This window comes from Archocentrus centrarchus, chromosome 5, assembly GCF_007364275.1.
Source record: "Archocentrus centrarchus isolate MPI-CPG fArcCen1 chromosome 5, fArcCen1, whole genome shotgun sequence".
NCBI classification, from domain to species: domain Eukaryota; kingdom Metazoa; phylum Chordata; class Actinopteri; order Cichliformes; family Cichlidae; genus Archocentrus; species Archocentrus centrarchus.
In genome coordinates, this window is record NC_044350.1 from 10,177,676 (window position 1) to 10,195,261 (window position 17,586).

At 44.1% G+C, this 17,586-nt stretch overlaps 2 protein-coding genes across 2 annotated transcripts in view; both read left to right on the top strand.

The window, feature by feature from the left end:
• magi1b (membrane associated guanylate kinase, WW and PDZ domain containing 1b) overlaps positions 1-10,453 on the top strand; it is a 128,559-nt gene extending 118,106 nt beyond the window's left edge. The window contains 13 exon segments of the mRNA XM_030728863.1: positions 136-328; positions 2,050-2,129; positions 2,132-2,223; positions 2,294-2,411; positions 2,413-2,425; positions 4,043-4,246; positions 6,766-6,811; positions 6,813-6,857; positions 6,976-7,066; positions 7,870-8,013; positions 10,262-10,378; positions 10,380-10,416; positions 10,419-10,453. Of these exon segments, the coding sequence (XP_030584723.1) occupies positions 136-328; positions 2,050-2,129; positions 2,132-2,223; positions 2,294-2,411; positions 2,413-2,425; positions 4,043-4,246; positions 6,766-6,811; positions 6,813-6,857; positions 6,976-7,066; positions 7,870-8,013; positions 10,262-10,378; positions 10,380-10,416; positions 10,419-10,453 (1,215 nt within the window).
• LOC115779955 (serine/arginine repetitive matrix protein 5-like) lies at positions 10,267-15,880 on the top strand. The gene is given in 6 exon segments (XM_030728862.1): positions 10,267-10,404; positions 13,861-14,292; positions 14,294-14,449; positions 14,451-14,726; positions 14,728-14,961; positions 14,963-15,880. Coding segments are annotated over 5 exon segments (975 nt in total). The 5' UTR covers positions 10,267-10,404; positions 13,861-14,124; the 3' UTR covers positions 15,104-15,880.
• The last annotated feature ends 1,706 nt before the right edge of the window (positions 15,881-17,586 follow it).

Genomic DNA, 17,586 nt, shown 5'->3' on the forward strand with positions numbered 1-17,586 from the left:
CTTTTAAAAATATCACTAGATCTCTTTCCATGCATTTATTTTGAAGTAATACTGTGTAACACATAGCTGCACAGTCTCTCCCTGTGTGCGCTGTTAATCCACAGCAGCTTCATTCATTCATCTCGCGTGTTTCAGATCTACATCGGCCACATAGTGAAATATGGGGCCGCAGATGAAGATGGACGCCTGCGATCCGGTGATGAGCTGATATGTGTGGATGGCACGGCAGTGGTGGGGAAGTCGCACCAACTGGTAGTGCAGCTGATGCAGCAGGCTGCCAAGCAGGGCCACGTCAACCTCACAGTGCGGCGCAAAACCAGTTATGCTGGTAAGAAGCAAGCAGGTCTCGATGGGGGGGGGGTAGGAATTGAATTGTTGATTCAAATGGTGCCTGTAAAGCTGTAAGTGGGGCCTTTGTGGCTCAGGAGGTAAGATGATGGGTGGTTTGATCCCTGACTCTTCCAGCTCCCATGACAAAGTGTCTCTGGGCAAAATACTGAAAGCAAAATTGCCTCTGATGCATCCATCGGTGTGTGACACTGTATAATACACAAATGGGTAGAATAAAGCACTGTAGGAATGTACCACTCCAGTTACCATTGAATTCTACAGATTTTAGTTCTGATTGGTGAAACCGATGCTCACCATGAAAACAAGTGAGACGTAATACCACAGAACCTGGAATATTAAGGCATACAGCAGAATAGAAAGGGGGTATATATCCATCTGCAGCGCAACCAGATGGACCGTGTTTTATTAAGTCAGTTAATTTCATCCTATTATAAGTAGTTTTATACATTACTGCTGTTGGTTGGCAAGAAGTTAGGCTCATAGCTTTTCTCTAAAGCTTATAAAGTTGACCAGTACTCCAAAAATGACCCTTGGCTTGCTTTGAATGTGCTTTTTTTTCCTGAACAGATGGGAATTGAAGCTATAGAGAGCTTGTAGGTTCTTCACAATAAAAAGTTTCACTATTTTAAGTCCTTTAAGCAGCAGCAAGATGTTCTTCTGCATTAGCAGAATATTTTTTTTTCTTTTACAAATTGTATATCTGCCTGATTAGATGTTACACATAGTATATTCACAGGTGACATTTCATGTCATCAGTTAATTTTATTCTGTACTGAATCAGTTTTGAGAGCAATCCCAGATGTCTTTGTTTACATTGGATTGTGTTGTGGTTTCCAGCCTCTGTTACAGTGAAACATTCAGTCTTTGAAATGCACTCAATACTTTACCAAGAGCCACATTTATGTCAGTCAGAGTTCCATCAGCAGCCCGGAGGCCATCTTGCCTGCCTGTTGTTAGCGTGGATGTGGAAGTGGTCAGACGCTACCACAAGCTAACACCCACGCCCCCATCGCTGACTTCACCCCCGGTCAGCACAGCTCTGCTCCTTAGCAGGCAATTTTTTTTAAAAAAAAGGGGAGAAAAAAAAAGACTCATAAATATGATGGAGAGGGTGGTCAACCTTCGGCCCAATGACAGCAGCCAGACTTTAGTGCATTGCTGCTCCCTGTCTGCCTCAGAGCGTCGAGAATATGAGGCGCCTTCCCTTGAGCAGCTGTACAGGAAATGAAATGTGGAATGAAATGCCCAGATAGAGCAGGCAGACCACGTCTTCAGTTCATCTTATGCTGGAAACAGATGAGAGCAGAGATTGGTGAAGAGGCCTTCTTCCAAAGCTTTTTTTTTTTTTTTTTATCTTATCATAACAAGATAAAACTAGCGGTGCTTGAGGAGCTAAATATCTTTTATTTACCTTCTTTTCAGATTGTACAGATCATGCAACATTTAGGGGGTGTTTTTATATCTTGACAGTTTTGTTTTATAGTATATTAGTTTCTCTCTCTGTTTTGTACGTGATTGTTTGCTGAATTTCTCTTGTAACAATGGACTGGCCTAATTTATTTATCTACTTGTCTTAACTTCTCTTGTGGTCTTTTGCTGTTATTTTCTGCATCTCTCCTTTCTCACCCTCCTGTTTGCAATTTGTTCCTCTCTGTTTCTTCACCTGATGTTGTGCGTCTTTCTCACTGCCATTTCTAGTTAAAGCAGAGGGAGACATGCCTCCATCACCGGCGTCCTCACACCACAGCAGCACGCAGGCACCCAGCCTCACAGAGGAATAGGGAAGCGCAACCCACAGGGCAGCCAGAACTCCCTCAACACGATGAGCTCCAGCAGCGGCTCCACCTCTGGCATCGGCAGTGGTGGAGGAGGTGCCGGAGCCGGGGGCAGCAGTAGTGCCGTGGTTGCTGCTGCAGCTGCCACCACCTCCTCTCAGCCACCCGAACGCCACCTCCACTGCCGTCTCGTCCGCTTTGCAGCCCTATGACGTCGAGATTCACCGCGGTGAGAATGAAGGGTTTGGTTTTGTCATCGTCTCGTCGGTGTCACGGCCAGAAGCCGGGCACCACCTTTGGTAAGGAATGCACCCCTCCCACAGCACATTGTTAATGATGACACATGCAATTATTTTCAAAAATCACTTCTACTCAGCAAAACCCGAATCACACTTTAGCTTTTTCCTCATCACTGGGGCCTTTTATCTTCTTGTCTGCACTACGTGTTTCCTTTGAATCATCTATAAAAACCACTGAACGCTAAATAGCCTGACAGCCAGTGCAGATTCTGGCTATTTACAGTCCCACCAGATCAATATCAACAACTCTTCAAAGAAGTGGTTCTTCTTTCTCATTTTCATCTGAGCCTGTCAAACCAAGACACTGAAACCCTTTCTTCGCCTGCAGCTGCTGCTACACTCGCACAAGGCTTTCATAATTGATCACAAGTGAAGTAGGTCTTACATAAAGCCACCTTGTATTATTCAGCTGAACTTAAATTGCTTCTGCGGAGCAGGTTGGCACTAAAAGCCTAATGGCAGCTTAATGAGAATGAGCACTGCAAGGAGGATAAATAGGGGAATGATAGATGCAAATAAATTCTATTTATTTGCAGCAAACTTTATTTTTCTTTAGGTTTTTCATTACTTGGCTGGTAGAATGTTGTAGTTTGTCTTATTTGATATTACACAGCCATGCAAGATATTCGGATTCAACTTTGCTTTTACAAACTTGTAGTACTGTATCTTTTCTGTGTGCACTCTATGTGCACTTTTTGCCTGCTGCTGTGGCTTCCTACCTACACTAGAATGATATTCCACAGTGCTCTCCTCTCTCTGTGTGGGTGTACAGTACTGGAAAGGTCTGTGAGCGCTTAGCTTTACAGATTGGCTTTTAAAGTGTTGAAGCTCCTTTTCACGGGCCAAAGCAGAAAGTACGGGCTAGCGGATGAGCTTTATTTCATTTCACTTAACATGTAAGTAAGATTTTTCTCTTCTACTCTGCTACTCTTCATATTTTACAGTCCTAAATGGCTAGATTTATTCAAACAGACAGAAAACTGGTTGGGATTAGATGAGTTTGTGTGGATTAAAAGTGTGAAGGCAGTGGGAAGGATGGAAGAATAATAATGAAAAGTAAGGAGAGTGTGGCGAGAGTAATGAATGATTGCGTCAGTCTGTAGTGACTGATGTCGGCCTGCAGAGTGAGAGAAACAGAGACTTCAGGGTAGTTGGTGATGACGTCAGCTCTGATTTATGTTTGCAGAGTCTAACTTTCTGCAGTTGCAGGGATTTGGAGTGTAGATGAAACAGAGCTGTTACATCATAGATTTTTGGGTTTTTTTTTTTTTTTTTTGCCAAGATGTAAAATACAATATTGATAGCCAATTTTGGACATTTAGAATCATTTGAAAAACATATTTAGAGGAAATAGTATGACAGATTCTCCTATTTCTTTGCAGTGCACATTTAAATTTACCCCTTTTTTTTCCCCAGCGCTTGCATTATTATCCTCTTCTTCTCTGTGACTTTTGCTTGGCTCGACTGTCGGCCTGCGAGTGAATTATACCTTAATCATTCTGCTCCTTCCCCACTTTTCCCTTCTTTTTCCCTTCTCTCGCCAAACAAAATCCCCCAACATTTCATATACAAATACACACTCAATCATGCATCCATACACATTGATGCTGACCATAGCTGGAAATGCTTGTGTGGCCATGCCCCACAAAATAGGACGCATCATTGAGGGAAGCCCAGCAGACCGCTGTGGGAAGTTGAAAGTCGGCGACCGCATCCTGGCTGTGAATGGATGCTCAATCACCAACAAGTCCCACTCTGACATCGTCAACCTTATCAAGGAGGCTGGAAACACGGTTACATTACGCATCATTCCTGGAGATGGTGAGTAGACAAAGTGTGATTTTGTTAGTGACAAATGTCAAAAACCCATTAAGCGAACCAGGTACAATAACAGATTTTGATTTCTTTTAAGATCAGCTGTTATTAGATAGTATGATTGTATTTGAGAAGACTTGTCATCATTTTCCTGGCTTGTTGTTATCAAGTATTCTTTAAGTGTTATACAAAGGCTGCATTTCTTCACTTCCCCCCCGCAGTGTTGACAGGAGTGAGTGATCTTTGGGGATATTTGGGAATTTTTCCAGCTTTTGCATTGCTGCCTTTGGCATGCCACACTTTTTAAAACATGCAAGAGTCATTTAGGTTTCTGTGTGTATGTGTGTGTGAGGGGAGAGAGAGGAGAGAGAGAGAGAGCAAGCGAGGGCCGGCATAGAGAGGTGCTGAATTTCTGTGCGTGTGTGGGGGTGCGTCTCCTTGTCAAAGTGGTTTTTAAGGAAAAGTTTGTGCGCATTGTATGTTGCGCTGTGCAGCCGAGAGAACTATTTCTGCTTTGTGCTGACATATCACGCTGGCGTGCTTCACAAATACTATTTAATAAATGTGTGCGCAAGGGATGCGATACTCCCTGTCAGCCTGCACACTGGTAGGGATTGGAGCTATTTGTCCGCTGCTCGTTGGTTCTCCGCCTCGCTTCTTATGGATGAAGAGGGTTTTTTTTTTTTTTTTCTTCCCTTCAAAGCGGTTGATGAGAACAGTGAGCCAAAATTGCTCTGCCAAGAAGACACAGAGAGTAAGAGAGAAGGCGTTGGCGAGGAATAACTGGATATGCTTTATCGGAAAAGTTCTGCTTTGTGTTTATGTGCATGTGTCAAACAACCAGACGCTGTCTGACACAGAGGCAGAAAGACTGTCGGGAAAAGATTGCGGCTTGTGTTTTGAGCGACTGTTCTGGCTGCCTCTCTTTACAAATGGCTAAGCATCGCCCTATTTCTTTGTGGATCAGTCCTGTCTAAACCTTCTGATAGGAGTGAGCACCATAGCAAGAGCTTCCTCCGAGGTGAAGTCAGATTCAGCTCCTTTCCACTAGCTCACCTCTCACACCGTGTGAGAGCACAGATGGAGTTTTGTAGTAACTGATGCTCAATACCTCTGCAGTGACAAGCAAACTTGCATGGGAGTCTTCCCGCTGGTGTTCAGTAATACGTGTACAAGAATCTAATGCCTTCATCAAAGCTGATGTCTCTGCAGCATGATTTGAGGCACAGAACAAGCCCTCATCATTCTTGGGAATGGAAAGGGGAGCTAGACTTGCCTTATGTGATTATTTTTTTTTTTTTTTTTTTAGCACATATTGTAAGTGCAGCACTGGCTCTCATATCCTTTTACCCTCTGTATTGCTCTTTTTCTTTCCCTCCCTTGAATTGATTGTAGCTGCTGTCCTTCCTAACTCCTGCCATTCAGGGCTGAGGGCATATGTATTGTCAAGGCCACAGACAAATTACAGAAACAGTTCAGTTCCTTTTTCTGTGAACGTTTTTTAAAGCAAGAAAGGGGAGAGCAGGCAGTAGGTTGCGAGCAGAATGGAAATCGTTTCCAGACAGGAAGCAGTTGGAGGAGAGATAAACAGAGAGCGGCAGCGGAATGGAAGGAGTGAGTTATGCAAATAAGGGGGGGGGGGGGGGGAAATAAGGGATAAATGAGAGGCTGCAAAATTGAAAGGGGTTGGGTTTTCCTCAAATGAGGTTACCCTACCCCACACCCTCCAGCTTGATTGTGTTGACACTGTACATCTTGAGCAGTAGGCAGTGGCATAGCTAAGCCACCAGGCTCCAGGGGAGTGGTTAGAGAGGAAGGAGATTAATAGGTGAGAGGGGAAATGACCATGAGAAGAATAGCGAGTAGAAGGGAGGTGCAGAGTTGTAATCAAATGTAGGGTGCCTGTAGATGTCCAAGAAAGATGAGGTTGTTAAGAAAAACAAAGGTTTCTTTATGCACCAGGTGTAGTGTAATGATGGTCCCTCCAGTGTTTTTTCGCTGATAACTGAAAGTGAGTGGATCGGTCCAGAGATAAAACGGCAGACTGTGCAGGAGCTCTAAGGCCGCTAGCACGTATGTTTCCTACTTGGCGATTCACAGGCAGAAAGGATTAGTTTCAGCCCAAAATAAGATGTACAGCTTGAGGGGGTGATTGACAAGTACCTTTACAAAATGATTGATGGCACAAACCGCTGTATTTCCCTGGTGTTTCGGAGATTGCTAAGTAGTGAAAAGAAGTCTGGAAACTGGTTTTGGGGCTCGTGGTGGTCTCTGTGGGTCAGCTAATGTTTGAAGCTGACAGCTGTTAGATTGACACCGGTGAACAAAGTGAAGAAAGAAAATGTTTCCACTTGTGATATACGGATTTAATCATGTCGCCCGGTCTTACAAGGAAACCGTGATGGCTTGTGTTAGCGTATTTCTATGCAAATTAGAACGTATTGAATTAGGACCTTTTTTTTTTTTTTTTTCTTCATATATTGTTTTATGTCACAGTATCCTCGCTCTTCTTCCACCCTCCTCAGAGTCATCAAACGCATCTTTGTTGACAAATGCAGAGAAGATTGCCACTAACCACCACTCACACTGCTCAGCAACAGGCTGCACCTGAGGCCAGGTGAGGGACATCGATAGAAAATTGAGTTATTTTGAACATGAAATGAGATGAAAATGAAGTTAATGATTAAAATGCCTTTGGAAGTGGCCTCGATATTTAATATTTCACTCTGTTTCAGGACCAACACTAAACCAAAACAGGAGTCATTTGAATTTAAACCCCCACAAGGCCCCCCTCCCCAGCCACCCCCTCAGCAAGTCTCTGCTCAGGTAAGAAAGAGAGCACACCAGTAGTGCAGTTACATCAGTTGTATGTACATCCATCCATCTATTTCAAGTCTCAATCAAAACACAGCGGTCCTCTACACTCCATCAACTTTCTTCCCACATCTCATCTACATTTGTCTCTTCAAACATTCATTGAGCTGTTCAGGACATCCAAGTGCTCATTCATCCCCTGTCCCTCCATGCACCAACTAATATACCCACTTACCTTCCCAAGGACAAACCAAGTGCATTTTTATTTATTTATCTCTTTACACATACCTGCTGGCGTTATCTGAGTGTGCGCATTAAGGAAAGCCTGTTTGCTTTCAAAGTAGCACCTCAATCCACTCTGTTCACTGCTGAATTAATCTGCTGGTGTGGAGATGGCTTTCACAGATAGCATTGATCCTCCAGCAGAGGAGATTAGGAGGGCGTAAAGACAGGAGCTGCTGAGGCTTCCTGCCCGTCCTTGTGGTTCCCAGACCTCCTCTCTTTCTCTCTTCGTCTGTGCCCTTTCTACTTTTCGGCCAGAGCCCAAGGCATCAATAATTCAGCATCCTTACACCTGAGCATATGCATGTCCACACACACCACACCACACACACACACACACACACAAGGGAAAAAGTCTAGCACAACTACTAAAGTGCGGCTTGCCTGAAGGTGGCAATTGTCCCTGTCCTGAAATAGGATCCCCCTTCAAAGGACACACACACAACTGAAACCTGAATCACAAAAGTGACCTTGATACAAGCATCTCCTTTCTCCTCTCTCTCTCCGTGCACACATGGCATCCATCTCATCAGGATTCTGAGTTCTACTCCGTGGACCTGGAGCGAGACAACAAAGGCTTCGGCTTCAGCCTGCGAGGAGGCCGAGAGTACAACATGGACCTGTACGTGCTGAGGCTAGCTGAGGAAGGAGCAGCTGTTCGCAACGGAAAGATGAGGGTATGAACACAAAATGGCAAATGCAAAGCTTTTACACAGCTCAAGTCATTTAGCTGCTTTGCCACATGCTTTGTTTTCTCAGGGATTTGCAAGGGTCCACGCCACTGATATGAAACGTAAAGTTTAGTTTGTCCTCACAAGAATTAGTGCTGAAAAAAAAAACAGGGTGATGGTCCACTTCAAGCACTTATTCAAGTAGCCCCCTGCAATGTCACCATTACTGTCTGTGCCCGTACTTTTAATAGAAAACCTTATTTACAGCCACATAATGTGGAGCTGTACTGTGGGAAATGTGTGGCACAGCCTTTTGAAATGTGCACTACACTGTAATAGAGAGTAAATGTGAAGCTATCCAGCTGCTATGTAGTATTTCTCACAGCTATAGTGCAGTAATACATCACTGCAGTACCCCCTTCAATATTATACTTAATTTCTGTGTGTTCTTGTGTCCCTTGAAATTAGATTTTAATCTCAGTGCGTCTTTATTAATTACAGTTATATGCAGCTGAGCAACAGCGATGGCAACATTGCCTCTGTAACTGGAATAATTCCAAATAAATTGGGTTTGATTTTTATCAGCTTGCTTCCAACAGATTGCCTGGAAATAATGGTGGACAGTTCCCTCAGTGGTTATTTTTCTATAATATAGTCATCTTGTCTTTTGTCAGTGAAGTTTGAAATCCTGCCATAAGACTTCATTTTTTCATGTCATCATCTGTGAAAAACGTTCTGGTGGAATAATTGTAAACATTAATCACAAATACTTGGGCTTCATTATTTTTTGGTAGAGCTACGTGGTAGACATTAGCTCTGTCATTAGCTTTCTATCATTTTTTTTTTTTTGGTTTTTAAAATTAATCACTATAAACAAAGTAGTTTTCTTTGTATGGTAATCCACATTAACTGTGTGCTTAAAGTGCTCCAGCATATCAGCAGCTACATGGCTGCTGACTGCAATCATTGTTATAAATACCACTTATAATATTATAAATCCTTGCCTTCAGGTGCAGTCTAAGCCAGTTGACTTTATTGATTAGCTGTGGGGGTTGATGGCTGCCCTCATAGCCCTTACAGCCATCACAATAATATTATCTATCAATATAATGCTTGTGCATAATGTATCCCCAATTACTGCATGCCGTGCTTCACTGACTGCAAACAGTCACCTCCAGGCTTGGCCATGCAAATGGTTTCACCATCGGAGTGTAACATTAACACACACAAACAGTGCGCAATAAGTACTGACGGAATACGCACATTTTTAATTTATTTTTCACTACAAGCTTGTAAAGTGGCGTTCATACATGCCACAGAAGCTGCGATGAAACTGTAATGTTTAACCTTTCCATCTGATTAATTGTACATAACTAATAGCACTTTCCCTGGAGTGCTTGATTGAGTGTGAGGTGTTTTATTTATTCCCTCTGTGTTTGCATGCAGAGCCTGGTGGTAGATGTTGTATAAATTTGAGATATAGTTCTTCATTATATTAATATGCTGCAGTTAGGGACTGTGCGCGGGAGCGTGGGTGGTGTGTGTGTGTGTGGGTGTGTGCACACGTGGGCGCACGTTAACACATTAGTATATGCATATATGAACTCTGCCGTTGGTGTTTGTGCACCTTGTTAGCGGAGATATTAATAGTAGCAGCTCTGTGAGGCAGGCAGAGGTGTCAGCGAGAGATCCATATTCTGCCAGAGAAGTATTCCCTTTAGCGCAGTCAGGCACTGACGGATAACCTGAGGAGTGGATTCAAAGAATCAGGAAGCAAAATGTTTCTTCTAGTTCTTGTTTTTTCTCTGTTGTTCTGTCTCTCTCTCCCCTCCCTCTCTGCTTCTCTGTGTCACAGTTGCTGCTTTTTTGACACAGTTTGCCCCCTCGGTAAACTCTCGTTTTATAATGTTGCTGTTGTGCAGATTACCATTCAGTGGATTTGATAATAACTTCTCCTCACCCTGTCCCACCCTTTCCTTCCCTTCCTGTCATTGTTTCCCCTTTGAACCTTATTTCTCCTTGTGTACTTTCTTCCCCCACTGTCACTTGTTTTCTTTTACACTGTCTGGCTCGACTGTCTCCTCTTCTTATTTGGGCTCCCGCTGTCTCTCCCCTTTCCCTCTGATTTACCTCTTCTCCTTTCCATTTTCCTCTGTCACTCTGTTTTCTTTTTGCTTCCCCTCTCCCCTCAAACCCCTTTTTTTTTCCTCCTTCTTCTTTCCCCCCTCCTTTCTGGCCTTCTTCCTTTCCCTAGGTCGGCGATGATGAAATCTTGGAGATCAATGGCGAGAGCACCAAGGGCATGAAGCACGCGCGAGCCATTGAGCTCATCAAGAATGGAGGCCGACGTGTCCATCTGGTGCTCAAGAGGGGGTGACGGCTCTGTGCCTGAATATGGTGGGTCAATCTACGAAACATTCCCTTCTCGCCCATCTTCACACCCTGAGCCAGGGGGACATTCAGTGGATGGTGGTGGGTTGAAGGTGAAGGAAACTAATCACCCTCCAGGACCCCTTCACCCCTCCCTGGAGCAAGTCACCAGGAATGGGAGGGGGGGTAGGTTGGGGGCGGGCTGTCGCTTGGCGCCTTGGGTCTCTTTGTGGTGGAGGTCGCTCCTGGGCTTTTGGGATTTCGGGGGGAGAGCAAGGGGTTGAGGTTGCTCCTGTGGGTTGCTGTTGCCCCTTCCTGCTGTCACCTGCTCTCAGTTTTCATGTCATCTCGCTGTCACTTTTCACCTTCTGGGCACTGAGCAAAAGCACTCTGCTGGGACTTTACAGGAAGGTGGTGGTCTAATTTCAGTGCTACATGAAAAAAAAAAAAACTGTTTACAGGGTTTGACCAGCCGTAGTAAAAAAAAAAAATCCATTGTTTCTTGAGGGTGAGAAGTAATATGGATGTCTCCAGTTTCTTATTACACACTAATTTAGCATTAAGAAAAAGAGAAAACTTGATCCATTGCATCCCGTGATAAAATGGGACCTCTCACAGCTTTGGTTAGGATGTGACACAAACATATTTATGATATTTATTGAAGGTGAATGTAAGCTACTGAACTCCTAAGGGTTTTAAGTGAGAACTGTATTGAGAAGAAAGACAGTCTAAGGCTTTTTCTTTTTGCCATTTTCAGTAAATCTCACTGTACCGTGCTTGACATTACTCACTCATCCATGGATTTTTTTTTTTTTTTTTTTGTTTTTTGTTTTTTTTTTTTTGCACCCCACTGTCAGTGTTATGGAAAAGCTGTGAAGATAGGAACTCCACCCATTACCATTTAAAAGACATCGATTTGTTCCAGTTATATTAACTTTTTTATAGTGATGATAAAAATAGAGGCATTTTTACAAGTATTTTTGTTCAGTGTACAGAACCATGAATCAAAGCCACATATTAATGGATAAAAGTCTATTGCTGCATGAACTTGTCAAAAGTGTAAATTTTTTCCCTTCTATTGTCTATTTTCCATAATATTTATGGAACATTTCTTTGTTTTTTTTTTTTGTTTTTTTTAATCGTATGAGCAGTTTTGATAGTCATGAGTCATTTTAAATGTTTTCTTTTTCATTTTGTTGCTTTTATTTTATTTCATTTTGAGCGTATACATTTGCCTGTTCTGAAAAGTTCATCAATGTAAGTTATTTGCACCAAGAATGTGCTGTGGAAACCCTGCACCGTTATGACATCATGTGAACTTGTATATTTTGGATCATTGTTTGTACTTTTTTAGTTGGCACAACCTTTGACAGTCTCGCCAGTATTCTTTTGATTTCTATCAGCACTGTAAAACTGCTTAATTCCGCTGTTTTTGGTGTGTGTGTGTGTGTGTGTGCGCGTGTGTGTGTGCGTGTGTGTATGTCAGTCTCCTTGTCTGATTTTTTTTTTTTTATTATTATTTTTGATTTGAGTTTTTTCTGCTGCTTTCTGCATCCACATGTCTAGGTGTGTGATGATTCCTGTGTCTGAGTGTGTGCACGCTTGTTTCCAGGACTTACTCTGTAACTGATGGTTTTCAACTGAAGGGTTTGGTTGGGTCAATTTCCTGGACTGTCTCTTTATTCTGAATGAGTCGATGATCAAATAAAACACATTTTTTTCATTAAGATCAACACAGAATAATTCTCCTTTTCTTCCTCCTAGTTGGTTCCATGTTTTCTAAACTACTGTGCTCTTCTCTTTTTTTTTTTTCTTTTCCTTATATCTGTTTCTGTGTATCTTCCCTTTCCTCCTGTATTGCGCTGGGCTCTTGTCTTCCCTTCAGGGATGGTCGCTCCCCATTCACTGCATGTATGAGAATGACAAGATGGGGGAGGCCTCTGTCCTCCAAAATCAGACCACGGTTTGTAGCTGTCCTCCACTGTCATCTGGCTCTCCCCTCCCACTTCCTGTTTTTCTCTCTTTCCTTCTGCGTCCTGGTGTGTGTGTGTGTGTGTGTGTGGCTTCAGTTTAACCGTGCCCCATGCGCTGCTTCATGCATAAAAATCCATTCACCCAGTGCATCGCAGTGTCATCGCTGCCGTTCCCTTGGAGACTTCATTCATATGTTTGTACTAGTTGCATTTAAACCTGTTGGCAACAAGTCAAAAGTTAAAATGCAAGGCTGTTTCGTTCTTGTGAATTAGCTCTGATACGGCCAACTACTTTCAGACCAGTGGTTCTCATTGGAAGTCAATGGAGCCCCCAGTAGTCCATGATCTATTGCCAAAGGCTTCACCAGAATTAATTTGCAATACGTTTTCAAACTGATATTAAAGCATTACGCAAACCCTTACTCAAATAAAAGCAATCTATGTTTTACTACCACCCACGATATCTCAGGGCTAATGAAAATGATTGATTGCAGCACATCATGTTGCTTGCATCTGAAGTATTTAGGTTTAAAGTTTTAGAAGACAAACAGTTCCTCTGGCGTCTGGCTTGATTGCGAAAAGTTTGAAAACCCTGCTGCAGATTCTAATAGAACATCTGTTTCTGCTATAGTTCTAGTGGAATTTGTAGATTTTCACTAAAGTATAGACACACAGCCGAGCAGATACTGGTAAGCAGTTGCCAAGTTTAGTCTTAAGAATGCCATATTGAACAAAGCATTGTGGGTGGCAGCTTTTGTAGAGGATTTAGCAAGAGGAAGCTCCATACAGTTCTCTTAAGTGGATGAAAAACTATTGAGCATTTCATTCAATTTTTCTTAGCAAAATGCCAACGAACTGCAACTGCAGTTTTGGATCTCATCGCGACCATTTAATTTGTTATAAGATTTACAACGTGTCTAACACATCCTGACAGTGCATGAAAGAGCATGGCTAATGAAGTAAAATCTAGCAGCATCATCAATATGCAGCAAATTGGCGCTGACTGTAACCAGCCTCCGGGTCCTGCCATCGGAGAAGCCGTCCCATTCAGCTTCACAGAGGTGACACCCCCCCCCCCCCCCCCCCCACCCCCCCCCCCCCCCCCACCCCCCACCCCCACCCCCCCCCCCCCCCCCCCCCCCCCCCCACCCCCCCCCCCCCCCCACCCCCCCCCCCCCCCCCCCCCCCCCCCCCCCCCCCCCCCCCCCCAGTTAGACCAGAAGCAGGTTTGTTGTGGGTTTCTTCAAGAAATGGCTACTTCACAACTCAGTCACTGCCCTTTTATACTGTGTAAGCTACACTGTTTTGCCATTGGCTGCTGCCTGTGCCATCTAACAAACTAGCCATCTTTGCTGGCATTAACATTCAGAATGGCTTCCATTGAAAGTGCTCTCAAGCTTTTCGTCTGAGTGATTCAGACATGATAAATGTGAAAGCAGATAGAAGCTTGTAGTGTGTAGATGCACGTTTGATCCCCCTGCCCTCGTTTGTATGTCCCACTGTGTTACAGACGGCCATCATCGACGACAGCGCAGCCAACCCAGCCTCAGGGCTACAAAACGCTGCGGAAGTGAATGCCCAGCCCCCCGAAACGATGCACCATTAGTGTCAAGCGACCCACCCAGAACCCCAACAATCATCCCGGAGCAAGAAGGAGCGGGCCGCCACTCTAACGGCACTAGCAGGCACCACCATTCCAACCACCGCCGCCACCACTCCCCCAGTAAGAAACCAGCACGGGAAAACACAAGGGGAGAAAGTCACGGGGAGGAGAATGTTTCCAAGCCGCACCAGAGAGATAGGAGGAGTGAAGGCCACACACCACCATTCTAGCGGGAACCACCGTAGCCGCCACCGCTCACCAAATAAGGGGCACAGCCGGTCGCGCAGTGCAGATAACACCCTGGATGACCGCCATGGGGGGCACCGCAGAGGCCGTTCCCCCAGACAGGCGCCACCATCGCCACAGCTCACCCCACCGCTCTCCTCATCGTTCTTCTCACCATTCCCCTCGCCGTCACCGGTCTCCCTACCGGTCCCCCTACCACTCTCGGCACCACTCCCCCACCAGACGCCGGGCCCACTCATCAGACCCCCTACCGCCGGTATGTCTCTCCACAGAGACAGACCCGCAGCAATGAGAAGCCCACTGTAGATGACACTGTATTGAAGGAGCCTGTCAAAACTCCTGAACCCAGCTTCACTCTGGAAGACAGCATCTTACGAGAGTCCTCAGCCCTGGACCGCTTAAATAGGGAGGTCACACTACCGCCACTGCGCAGGGAAGAACGCCCATATGGGGAGGACAGCCTGCTGATGAAAGCCTCTGCCATGGAGAGGGCCTACAAGGGAAATACACTGCTGAGGGACATGGCGTTCTCGCAACCAGAGAGACTTCACCCTGCCCAGAGTACGCACCCCAGACTCAGATTCAGCTTACAAGAAGTACAGCACGCTGCTGAGGGGTCGTTCGGCTGAGAGGCTTGACAGGAATGAGCGCTACCCCAGCCGAGACAGTACCCCTGAACCTCGGTACCGTTCCCACAGTCTCGGACGAGACATATCCCCAATCAGGAGCTTCAGGAATGACGACTCAGAGGATGAAGAGGATTGACGACAATTTTGTGGCAGCTCATCTGACAGAGTACTATAGCACGCTCAAGAACAAGGCCAACACCAGTCGCTCATCCAAGCCCACGCTTCCTGAGCCCAAGAAGACCTACAAGGATAATCCCAAAGACCTGAGCATCTGATTGGACAGCTGTCAGACGATCACAGCAACCACCCACAAAACACCTCAAATACTTAGTACCATTACCACTCAGTTCTACAGAAATGCACCCAACTTGTCTAGACATGCTGACACAAACACGCACACCAAACACCACACATGTACACACAACATAACACTGAGTTACTAACAAGGCCGAAATTCCAAAATGACTTTTGAAAGCTGTTTTTTTTTTGTTTTCATTTCTTTTTTTGAATTGTATATTTGATTTTTTTTTTTTTCCTCTTTGTTTTCTTGTTTTTTGTTTAAACGTTCTACATTTACAGATACTCAGACTTTTCCAGAAAATGTAAAACCATAAAAAACAATGATGTGCCTAACAGTTCCATTAACAAACAACATTTTGTTTTGGATTTGATATGTGGAGGGCATTTTAGGTGCCCCACTGATGATGAAATGTATGTACTTTTCCACAAGGATCCCTTGGAAGTACTGCGCACCTGGATCACCATAACCGGTGCTCACAATGATGCTGTGCATGTCTTTACCGGTTTCAATGTCTGTCTGTCTCTTTCTCTCTCTGTCTGTCTCTCTCTCTGTCTCTCTTGCTCTCTCTTCTCTCTCTTTCCTTCCAGTGCCACTGTTTTTTAGACATTTGACCAGACTATAGCACAAGCCTGCATTTGTTTGTATATTTTTGACAGTTTGCAGTATGTGTACATTCAGAGGTGATCATTTTAAATGAATGAAGGGAAATTTAAAAAGTTAAACTATGATGATGTTAAAATAAAATAATATATTCAACAAATGAACATGTGTGCAGTTGTTTTGGCTCCTTTTCTTTTTTAATCATCAGCATTAGTCATTTTGGGAATGAACTTCTTAAATAACATGAAAACTGGTTGTGGAGGCATCACAAGGCGGGTTTTGGATGATGGGAGAAAGATGTATGCTAACTTTTCAGAGCTCTCATCATTTTGGCAAACAAAAGACAAAACAGTGGGGAGACTAACCTTGTTATCTCAGCACCGCCAAAAGTGATGCATATAGATAAAGCCTTTGAAGAAAAGTAAAGCAAAGAGCTGCTGTCCTTTCCCGACATCAAAGCCCGAAAGGACGATCTTAAAAATGTTCTTTCACTCCTCATCACAGCTCACTTTGATTTTGTGCCTTTGTTCGTGCCCTCTTTCTCCCATCGCCCTCTACAGTCCTTCCCCTTATTCCTGCACCCGCTCTTGTGGTTGCAAGATTTGTCATTTGATACTGAACAAACAGCGGAGGATGCGGCGTGTCTATTTCAGGACAGTGACGGCGGAAGGAAGGTGGTGATGATGGGACGAACAATAGTGTGGAGATTAGATAAAATCCAGTAGTCACTCTTGGTGAGCAGTAAATACCAATGCAGAATATCGTTCAACAAGGGGGGGGGGGCTTAAACCAAAGATGCACAAATGCATCTCAATTTCATGAACATTCTCCACAACATTTACTCACATTCAACAGGAATTACAGCCATTTTCATACCCAATTTCAGAGGCTCAAAAGTAATTGGACTAAAAGGAATTTAAATATGATTGTTTTTAATGATGAAAATCCTTTGCAGTCAATGCCTGCCTGAATTATTGAACCCATGGATGTCACCAAATGATGTTTCCTCCCTTGAGATCCTCTGTGGCTGCAGTGAAGGCAAGCACCTTCAGTTTTCAGCTGCTTCTTGTTTAGTGGGTCTCTCTGCCTTCACTTTTGTCTTCAGTAACTGAAAGCGTGCACTGCTGGGATCCAGTGACTGAAAATATCCCATTTCTCTTGGGATGCTTTTGCAGGATCACTGTGCATTTGTACTGTCCCATCACTTTTGTAGCATTTGGCTGAAACTGAGCAGACAATTTTGCCCTGTCAGCAGTCGCATCAATAAAAACTACTGACCCAGGTCCACTGGCAGGCAGGCATGCCCATGCCATAACATTTCCTCCACCATATTTGACAGATATTGTGGTATGCTTCAGATCATGGTGTTCTTTTCCTTCTCCATCCAGTTTTCTTCATGTTATTTCTCATCATGTGGTTTCATCTGTCCAAAGCTTGTTTTTAGATGTTTTCTAAAAAAGTCTATAGTCTCCGTCCTTCCTGTTCTTGAGTGTAACCCGAGGTTTGCACCTTGTTGTGAGCTTTCTGCATTTCCATTCACAAAGGTGTCTCTGATTGTAGTCTTTGACAATGACACGCCTACGTCTCAGAGAGTGTTCTTGACTCGGCTAGGTGTTTTTCTTAACAGCGGAAAGAATTTGCAATCTTCCGTTTCAGCTGTCTTCTGCAGTCTTTCAGGCCTTTTGGTGTTTCTGAGCTGGCCAGTGCATTCCTTCTTTTAAAGACAAGATTGTGGATTTGGCCACTCCTAAAGTTTTTGCTACATATCTGATAGGTGTACTTTATTTTTCCAGTCTCTTGCATCAACATCACTTTGGACGTCATATTAAGAGTTCCAGTGAAAAGCTGCAAGATCAA